We start from the raw sequence: 10,806 nt of genomic DNA, 5'->3' as shown, positions 1-10,806 counted from the left end.
AATGACTGGGACTATTTCTTTTTACCTTTGCATCCCTTGGGCATAAAAGTGCCTAGGAGGCCGGGCGCAGTGGCTCACGCCTGTAATCCCAGCACTTTGGGAGGCCGAGGTGGGCAGATCATGAGGTCAGGAGATCAAGACCATCCTGGCCAACATGGTGAAACCCCGTCTTTACTAAAAATACAAAAGTTAGCCGGGCATGGCGGCGCGCACCTGTAGTCCAAGCTACTCGGGAGGCTGAGGCAGGAGAATTGCTTGAACCCGGGAGGTGGAGGCTGCAGTGAGCCGAGATCGCGCCACTGCACTCCAGCTTGGGCGACAGAGCGAGGCTCTGTCTCAAAAAAAAAAAAGTGCCTAGGATAAGAAGACCGGAGTCTAAATCAATTTCAGTTGAATGACGAGGGCTTGATAGTCTCGAGATCTGCTTTTTTTCTTTTTTGAGACGGATCCTCCCTCTGTCGCCAGGCTGGAGTGCAGTGGCGCGATCTCGGCTCACTGCAACCTCCGACTCCCTGATTCAAGCGATTCTCCTGCCTCAGTCTCCCAAGTAGCTCGGACTACAGGCACGCTCCGCCATACCCAGCTAATTTTTGTGTGTATATATATATATATATTTTTTTTTTTTTTTTTTAGTAGAGAAGGGGTTTCACCATGTTGGCCAGGATGGTCTCGATCACCTCGTCCGCCTCGGCCTCCCAAAGTGCTGGGACTACAGGCTTGAGCCACAGGCCCGGCAGAGTTCTGCTTTTAGCAAATTATTCCAAGCACTTTTTACGGTGTTTTTCACTCTCAGTGCTAATTCACGCTGTGGTGACGATGTACCATCCAATCCTTGATAGGAAAGATGAGAGAATCTGACCAAGACTAGATGGAGAGGTTGCAATTTTTCATCAGATGAAAAATCCAGAGGATGTTTTCATTGTTGAGCTAAATGAATCTGCAAGTCTATGCTGCCCTCTAGGGCGGCCTACAGTGCCTTTAGGCGAGTAGCAGGAGCAACACAAAACTTAACAGAGGTTTCCCTGCGGAGAAACTCCCTTTAAGAAAAAAGGAGAAACCAAAAAGGTGGGCCAGCACCGGAAACGGGAGCGCGGGTTCGGGTAGCGGGGACGCGCACGCACCTTGCGCGCCTTCGCCCCTCCTGCGGTTGCCAGGCAACCGGCCCCGGAAGTTGCGGCAGGTGCGTCCGCAGCGGGCGCCGCTAGCCAGCGGAAGATGGCGGAGGGCGGACGCCCTGAGCCCGGAGAGCAGGAGAGGAGGTCTTCCGGGCCGCGGCCTCCGAGCGCGCGGGATTTGCAGGTGAGGCGAGGAGCCGGGGGAGGGAGCGCGGCGGTGGACGCGGGCTGGTGACGGCGCGGGCTGGTGCGAGTTGGAGGCCACCTCTGGCCTCGGCGGAGCCTTTCCCCGACCCCGTCTGGGGATAGAATCCGGCGCCCGGTCTCCCGAGGTCGGGTCTTGACACTGTGGTGGTCGTGAACACAAGTGCCCAAGCCTCCAGCGCTGGTGCTTTGTTTCCCTTCCACCCCACGTACGATGTAAAAATAGCTATTCGTTTAGAATGACATTTTGCGGGGTCAGTTGGTCGGTTCACGGGTTGATGCTTCCTTCTTGAGACTTACTCCAGAAGAAAAGTTCCTGTGGCCGCAGGGAAGTAGACAGTCACCTGAACAGTAATGATACGTGATTTGTTCTTTTTTGTCTTGGATGCTATTTCTGACTTGCTTATTTAAATATAAAAATGGTTCCATTTTATCAGGTAGGTTTTTCTTTTAAAGGGGTGAAGGAAAGCGATGTACTCTATGCCCATACAGCCTAGTTGTCTAAGCTGTGGTCTTTAAAACATTGCACACAAGAAACAGGGAAATAAAACTTCGTAATGTTGTGTAGGACACTAGTATTAGTTAACTAAATAGTAGCGCACCAAATCCCGTTTTATCAGATACTAACGCCACTTTTCTCATTTTAGGCGTTTTTGTGTCTCATTATAAGATTATTGATAAAAATTTAACAAGTAAATATCAGTAAGGAGATACTAAGGAGAGTCTTGGTAGAACAGTTTTACTGTATTACTTTACAACCACACTTCATTCTAATGTGAACAAACCACCATCCATTGTAACATACTGCTGAGCTTTGGGAATGTGGAAATAAGGACATCAAATCCTTAGTCGGTGCTGAACTCTATTGATGGGTAGGTATGTAAGTGTAAAAGACAGTTCTACCTTTTGGAAGCCTACAGATTTCTTCGGAGAAATAGGGTATGAATACATTTAGCATAACATTTTAAGATGGAGTATGATTGGGTGCCAAAATAAGCAGTGCATAAAACGAAGAATTTGGAGGCTGGAGAGATCAGTGTAACATTAGGAGGTGAACTTAATGTAGAATAGTTCCAGCTCCCATAGTTGGTTCAGTAGTAGTAAACAGTATCAAGGGATAGGAAGCTATTGTGTGCCTCATCTTTCCTATTATAAACCCACATCACTAAGAGGCAGCATGGAGTTAGTAGTCCCACCAATTTTGGTTTGCCTCTTAGTCCTGCTACTTAGTAGTTTTGTGAACTTAGGAGAAATGTCTTAACCTGTCTGATCCTGTGTCTTCATTTGTAAACTGAGGAAGGTCAGGGTGCTGGTGGTGGTGTAAGGATTAAATAATGTTGTAAAGGGCTTATGCAAAATTCCTACATTATCCTGGCTCAGTTGTTGCTGGGCAAATATTTGATTCCTTTTTCCTCAGGAGAAAGATGCTATAACTTTCCCTGGCTAGTCAATTCTAATATCGTTAAAGTTAATACAGTATGTAACTTAATGTCCTTTCCCTAATTTAAATCCATTTCTTCTTTTTATGTGAAAAGTGAGAACAGCTTGGTTAATGACCACCTGATTCTTGGCAAATTGTTTGCAGTCTTAATCCAGTGGATCAAAGTATGATTAATGTTTGGAGATGCTCTGGTAGATGTTGCTAATTGTGAGAATGCCTTCATTTCCAGCCTAAGTTATGATGGGGATTTTTTTTTTCATCTCCTGTCTACTTCTTGTAGGTTAGGGCAGTAGGAAGATAACTGATTTCTTTATGAATGTGATTTGGTGTATCAAGTACAGTATCTAAGTATTGATAATCTTTCCTTTAGAACTTAATATGAATGTGAAGAACTTGCAAAGAAACTTGAAAACAGACAAAGGGATGGCATATCAAGAAATAAAGTATGTATCAAAAGTTTAAAAGAATTAAATAATGTTCTTCCCAAATGGTACCTTGGATATTGATTATTTATAGATTATCTTGTTATCGTTTAATCTAGACATGCTTTTCTTAAGAGTTACGCAGTTCGTGCAGCTTTCAGTAGATATTTCTTACTTCCCTAGCAGCTTGCTCTAAGAGTCTTTCAGAGTGAGTAAAGGGGCAACATATTACTAATTGGAACAAGCAGAATTACCCCTGAGTAAGTGTATCTTAGCTGCCATGCAGTGTAGGGTTTGTCAGCATCTAAATCAGGAGGGAGTGTTCCAGGTACCACCAGAGAAAAGCTGCATAGTTGCTTCCCAAAAGGCCTCCCAGCCCTGGGAGCCCCCAAGTTACAAACTGCAGACTCAGAAATGTTTTTTTGCATATCAGAGTAGATTTTCATAGCTCCCTTCATCCCCCTCAAATAAGGAGATGGTCAGGGGGAAAGTTAGGGGTGGGATTGTTAGTGGCAAAACTAAGCCCAAAACCTCTTCAGTGTTCAATAGTATTTCTGAATTGCTTTCTCTTCTGGTGTCCCTCAGCCCGTCCACACACATGTTCATTAAGGTATTTAGTTGTATACTCTGTCCCAGTTTTCCTCCACATGTTATGTGTTTCTACATAGGTTGGACAGGGAGGGAGTGGGAACAGGGATAACTTCAGTATTGTTAGGGTTAGGATTGGATTTGTTAGGATGAACTCAATAGTGGGTACTATAAATGAGAAGAATTAAAATGTCTGATAGCTGTTCTGATAACTGTGTTGCCACAAGTACCCTAATCATATTGAATGTCATTATTCTGTATCATTGATTCTCTAGTATGCCTCTGTGACCTGGAAGGCTTGTCAGAGATTGCTGGGCCCTACCCCAGAGTGTGATTCATTGGTTCTAGAGTAGAGTTTAAGCATATGTATTTCCTACAAGTTCCCAGGTGTCTGTATAATAATCATTTATTACAGCGTCTAGAATTGGTTACTCTAAGGCTGAGAATTCCAGTACTTTTAATATTTTGCTATATACTTGATTTTCTCACCCGATTCCTTTGCTTTCAGGTTTCAAGTTCTTCACATTTCAAATTCTAGAGGAAAGATTATCAATACTTTACTTACATACTTTATCCTCTGCATATTATTGAAACATTTTCTTAATTACGTTTTGAGATTTTTTTGTTGTGTTAGTTTTGATCAGTACTTCAATTAATATTTATCAATTTAAATTATCATTTCCTCTTTTGATGTAATGTCATCTGCTATGTTAAATAATATAAATTAAATTTCTTTGTAGAATTTACTAATGAACTCATGCCATATGATGCCATATGGCATCAACTCCCTCTAAATATCACTCATTTTCTTCTAAGTTTTTAATGATGTACCATTAATAACTAGGATCTTTCAGCCAGGTAGACTCTTTAATATCATTTTCCTCATATTCCTCTTTTCTTAATGTGTGTTCCACATTCCATGGGGCAAGTGGCATTTTTGCTTTTTTAGTTTATGTCACCAAAGAAAATTGTTATTTGATTGGAAGCATTTATTCAAATCTTGTTAAAGCAAAAAGTGTTTAACAAATATAACCCCAATTTAAAATACATCTATCTATATCTATTTCTGATTCATTTTCTATTATGTTCTTTATATAATTCAACGTGAATTTGTTGCCTTTTAGGTACAATATTAGAAACAATTTGAGAAACTTAAAATCTAGTTGGGGAAATAAAACAGCAAAAGTACACAAGTAATGACAACATAATGCTTAATATGAATGTCATTGGGGGTATCACGTGCTATGAGTATTTAGAAAAAAAGATATTAAGAAAATTAGAAAAGGTTTTGTGAAGGAGAGCTGAAATGGGCCTTTGAAATACAGATGACATTTTCATTGATGAGAATAGGAATATCATAAAAGTAATTCATAAAGCTGACATAATGAGCTTAGAAGGAAATCCATAAAATAATACTACTTTAAAGAAATTTCAGGGAGGTAAAATTTCTGAAAACTTTAGACCCTAGTCATCAGACTGTGTATGTGCATGTCTGTCTCTCTCTCCTGTGTCATTTGTTTGTTTTTTGTTTTGTGTTTTTGGAGGGGATGGAGTAGTAAAGGACCGTAAGGAGATATAACACTGTAGGAAGAAAAAAAAATCTTGGGGAAAATGAAACACTGATACAATCATTGCTAAACATTTAAGAATAATATCTTCTAGTGATGGAACACATGCTTTGTGCTTTCCATACATTATTTAATCCTTCAAATGACTCTACGGTGATTTTTTATAGGCATTTGAAGATGTGGGAACTAAGGCTCAGAGAAATTAAATAATTTGCCCAAGATCACACAGGAAGTGCCTAACTTACGATTTGAATTCAGTCCTTTTAGATTACCAAACACTTTTATAATTCAGATTTCTAACAAAGTTGCCATTGTACAAATATGAATGTTACTGAATGTGGGAGGGTAGGGGTAAAAAAATTAGAAGTCTTTCATTTTGTTTTATTTGTGTATATTTTAAAAGTTGACTAATAGAATTTTCAAAGAATTAACGTTGCCCCAATGCCCTGTTCTTCTTGGAGGTAGTTTTCATATCATTTGTGTGTCTAAAAGGAGCATTTTAATCTGTTTTGTTTTGGTTTTGGGTTTTTTTGTTTGTTTGTTTTTTGGGTTTTTTTTGAAAACAAAAAACAAAAAACCCGGAGATTATGGTCATGCCAATTATAATTGAATAGCCACAGGAGCATTAAAGGAAGTTGTTGAGTTGTTGTCCAAAGATGTCAAAAGTCAGAAAAAATTCTATACAATACTGAAATATTGGATTACTTTTTAAAATTCCGTTTTAAGAACAAATATAATTTTATTTCATTTTGAAATAAACTATCCAGCCAATATCTAGAATGTATAATTTGGTAATATTACTTTCTAAATGGTATATAAACCATATATAATTTATGGTCTTGTTTGTTCAGAAACTCATTTTCCTAAACACGATGAAATTTATAAGTTTGGTAGACTTTTAAATAGAATACTTCTGAAATTGTTTTATGTGCTTGGAGTTTGAAAACTTGAATAGCTGAATGAAACTATTTTATGAGATCTGATGAAAGAAGCTGACGTTAGTGTGAACATCTTCAGGAATTCTTAAAAGAATTGCACAAGAATTTTAGGTTTAAATTTGAAAATGGTTTGTTACCTAAAACAGATTTTGACACTGTTCAATAGTTAATTGAAAATAATCAAGTAATTATTATAACTTAAAGTTATTCTAATAGATGTGGCATTTTGGTTAGTTCTATATAATGAGATGCAGTAAGTTTATTTCAGAAAGGAATCATCTGAAGCAGCAGCTTTTTTCATGAAAAGTCTTTACCACTCAATTTTAAGTTAGTGTTCTATACATAACTTCTAGTTGTATGGAAGAGGTTATTCCTAGTGTTATACTTTGTAACAAGCCTGTTATTATGTAGTTGGCCTTGGCAGAATTGTATGAAGATGAAGTGAAGTGCAAATCTTCCAAGTCTAATAGACCTAAAGCTACAGTCTTCAAGAGCCCACGGACACCACCTCAACGGTAAGTTTTATTTTGTTTTGTTGTAAAAAGAAATTATAATCCTTTCTAAAAATTTACTAACTTCAAATTATTTTAAATGGCCTTCTTCAAGGTTTCTTCAATAATTTTTAAAAATTATTATTCCAAGATCGAGGCAGATTTGGATAAAAAATAGAAATGATTAATATCATTTAGGTACTATTTTTAAAACTTTTACAATCAGAAAGCCAAAAGAAACTTACGGAAAAATTACCTTAAAATACCTAATATTTTGGTAGGTATCATGAAATTATATCCTGAATACTATTTTTCTTGGGCACAATGATTCTTTAATATTTTTTGAGTCATAGGACTCATTAAGGGTCTGATGAAAGCTATAGAATTCTCCTCTCAAAACAACTTTCATGTGCAAGTTTGTCATTCATTTTTAAGGATTTGTGTGTTTCTTGAAGCCACTCCATGGAGCCTCTGCAGGTCTTTTGTCCTCCATTTAAGAATCTATGATTTTTGAAGTCTGTCTCTTCTTCCTTTGGGTAATGATTCCTCTAATGTGTGACCTCCTAAATAGTATTTGTTGTTATTAAAATCCCTGAAGTATAAAAACAACCAACTATGAAGACTTAAGAGATGAGAACCAGGTGTCTTTTATTGCTGTGAGTTTTCTTGTTGCCAGGAATATTTTCATTAACATCTTTTTAGTACTGTAAATACCATCCCTGGGGAAGAAACATCAGTTTTCCCATTATATCTTATTCTCAGAAAGTCTATTTTATAAGTTTTCAGTTCTTCAAAAAGCAAGACTAGTAGAGTAAATACTGTGTTTACTTCACCTATATTCACCAAGTTGGTACAATGTTACATTGAACTTGTGCACACATGTATTCTCTCTCTCTTTTTTACTCAACTATTTGAAAGGAAATTGTAGCCATCATGACACTTCACCTCTAGATACTTCAGCATGAGTCTCCCAAGAAGAAGCGCACACTTACAAAATTGATAACACCTTACAAAATTAATAGTAATTCAGGCGGGGAGTGGTGGCTTATGCCTGTAATCCCAGCACATTAGGTGGGCCAAGGTGGGCAGATCACTTGAGCTCAGGAGTTCAAGACCAGCCTGGCCAACATGGCAAAACCCCATCTCTCCTAAAAATACAGAAATTAGCTGGGCATGGTGGCACGAGCCTATAATTCCAGCTACTTGGGAGGCTGAGGCACAAGAATCGCCTGATCTTGGGAGGCAGAAGTTGCAGAGAGCCGAGATGGCACCACTGCACTCCAGCCTGAATGATAGCGAAGGACTCTGTCTCCAAAAACAAACAAACAAACAAAAATTAATAGTAATTCTGTGATGCCATTTAATATATAGTTAGTAGTCACATATCTCTTATAGCTTTTTCTTTGGATTTAGGATTCAACTGAGGACATTGCATTGCATTTAATTATTCCTGTTTTGAATTTCTGAATACACAGAATTCTTCCCACCTTTTTATTGTTGTTTTTAGCTCAGCTACATAATCTAAAATTTATTATGTTGACTTTTTTAGAGAGTCTAGGCCAGATGTCTTATAAAATGTCTAACATTCTATATCACTGTTTCCTCATGATTAGATTTTTATTAGAATTTTTGTCGGGTATGCTAGATAAGTGATATTGTCTGCTATTTATTACATGACAACAGGAGTCATAATTTCAGGATTTTCCACCATTAGTGATATGTTCATTTGGTTAGGGTGCTGACCACCACAGCACTCCATTGTAAGATACTGTGTGTCCTTTGTAATCAGCAGGTTGATATCTTGACACTGTTTGAACATCCTATTCTTTCATTTAATTCTTACCTTTATACATATAAAATACTGTATTTTTAGCTGCTTCTTTAATTTGTATATTCTCCCAAGTCTTGAAAGTACTTAATATGTATCTGTGTACTTACATTTTACTCACTATTTGGCCACTGTTTCCCCAGTTTGAACATAAGTTGAATGACTTAATATTTGAGTTCTTATCATAAGATTACTGTACTAATATTTTCCTTGCTATTCAAATATAATCATTAAGATATTTCAGTGAAGGGTTTTCTTTTATGCTGTCTGAAACAATGCTGTGATTAATAGGTGTAATTCAGTAATCCAGTTTGTAAGGATTTTGTGCCTCACATTTGATCTCTAGAATAATTTATCTATCAAAAGAACTGAGCTTCCTTAAAATATATAGGTTGAGACATAAACTGTGTTTAATCTGTTTATAATACAATGTATAGCAAATTGTTCGCAATCTTTTTTTCTAAGTATGATATCTTCTAATGCTAAGTGTATACTTCCTTTGATTTCATATTCAATATCGAAATTTTCCCAGTTTCGTTGTATTTCTACAGGTCTGTTTGGTACAGAAAACAGTGCTTATTTCCATGGTCCACCTCCTTGGGCAGTATTTGAAATCAAAACAGTTATTGTCTCATTGTCATTTTAAGCCAAGATAGTTTCATTATCTGAAACTCTGGACATAAGATAGTCTGTGTTTTTAATTTACAAGAGGAGTTACGTAATCTACAGAAAGACCCTCAGGATATAGTCTGATGCCTGTTTTGACATATTCATCCATGAAAAGTTAAATATCACAATCAGAACTTGGATATGTCCTCCACAAGTCATTATATAGTAGTATTGCTTTGAGAATTAAATGAGATAAAGTGAATAAGATGCCTAGCACAGAGTTGGTACTTAGCTGGGCCTTAAAAGGATTTAAGATACTAGGAGTTAGATAAGCACAGAAGACAAGGGACAAAATTCCAGGAACAGAGAGTCACATAATCAAAATGACCAGAGGAACCAGAAAAGGAACCAGCAGAACTTTAGTAGCTTAGTAGCAAATAAGGTTGGATAGATGGGGGTGCAGCCAGGAAGGCTTTCATAGGCATGTGACCTGTGCTATTGCACAAGGCCCCATGCTTAGAAGGGACCTGTGCTTGGAGTAATGCTTTGCTGTTACTCTTTTGAAATTCTTAATTGGTTTTGAACAAGGGGACTCGATTTTCACTTTGCACTGGGTCTCACAAATTATGTAGCCAGTTGCAGATACAGCCTTGAAGACCAAGAAGATAAGTTGCCCCTGTGTAGAAGGCAGTGGAAAGTCAATTTGTCTTTTAATAAAAATTTAGTGACAAAACTATAATACAATGTTAAAAGCTTTGACTCAAGATAGATACATCTCAGTTGTAATTTTTTTGTTTTCATATAAGAAAATGGTTTTATTCCTAATTTTTAGTTCCCATACAGTTTACAAATACACTTTTACTCTGATAATACAGCTTTGCAACTAGCAAAGCAGTTGCGCTAACACCCATAAATATAGGTGGGGAGACAATTAACATCCACTAATGTTTCTCTACATAAAGTATTCTTTTAATGTCATTTTTTGAAAAAACAGTTGCAAATAGACTACATAATATAAGTGGGCAAAAAGGCAATTAAGTGAATCTCTTGAAACACTAAATGTATAATAAACAGCATATTATCAACATTTACATGATTCACATCAAAATGATGACATCCTAAAACATATTCCTTTTAAAAGATAGATTTATCAATAAAATATTAAATATCTTTTAATACTCTGGTACTTCATATACTGCAGCAAAATTAATTGTAGGTCTAGTCATCAGCTTAATCAGGGATCCTTTTCCCATTAGCTTTTATTAATAAGAGAATTACAATTAGGTCACAAATAAACAGACAAATTATTAATTACATGATTTGAGGCTTAGGATGAAAACTTGTCAAAATTAGTTTGATATACAGCAAAGTTATATGACCCACTAAAACCAACTGTTCAATAGTTTTTGCCTTGTGTGAACTGCCTGTAGTGAAAAAAGAACAAATTTTTAATGATGAAAGATACAATAAACTATATTTTGGAACTTTTCAAGAGGAAGAAGGAAAAGCTATTTCAATAAAATTAAGGGCAAATACAGATCCTGACAAAGGCATCCTGACATCAGGGAGGCCATGTGCTTGCTATATATAAAACTTGATTCC

General features: G+C 37.0%; 1 protein-coding gene across 3 annotated transcripts in view; it reads left to right on the top strand.

The window, feature by feature from the left end:
- The first annotated feature begins 1,155 nt into the window (after nucleotides 1-1,155).
- The window catches only part of UBXN2B (UBX domain protein 2B), a 43,014-nt gene continuing 33,363 nt past the window's right edge, over nucleotides 1,156-10,806 (top strand). For 2 of the 3 annotated variants that reach the window (XM_019032796.4, XM_055349152.2), the window contains exons 1-2: nucleotides 1,174-1,299; nucleotides 6,688-6,791. In XM_019032796.4, the coding sequence (XP_018888341.3) occupies nucleotides 1,216-1,299; nucleotides 6,688-6,791 (188 nt within the window). In that variant the 5' untranslated portion in view covers nucleotides 1,174-1,215. Of the gene's footprint in view, nucleotides 1,300-6,687; nucleotides 6,792-10,806 lie in introns of all 3 variants that reach the window. The other variant, XM_004047060.5, reaches the window with a different exon arrangement.

This window comes from Gorilla gorilla, chromosome 7, assembly GCF_029281585.2.
Source record: "Gorilla gorilla gorilla isolate KB3781 chromosome 7, NHGRI_mGorGor1-v2.1_pri, whole genome shotgun sequence".
NCBI lineage: Eukaryota > Metazoa > Chordata > Mammalia > Primates > Hominidae > Gorilla > Gorilla gorilla.
The sequence above is the reverse complement of the archived record's forward strand: the minus strand, read 5'-3'. Positions and strand labels throughout refer to the sequence as shown.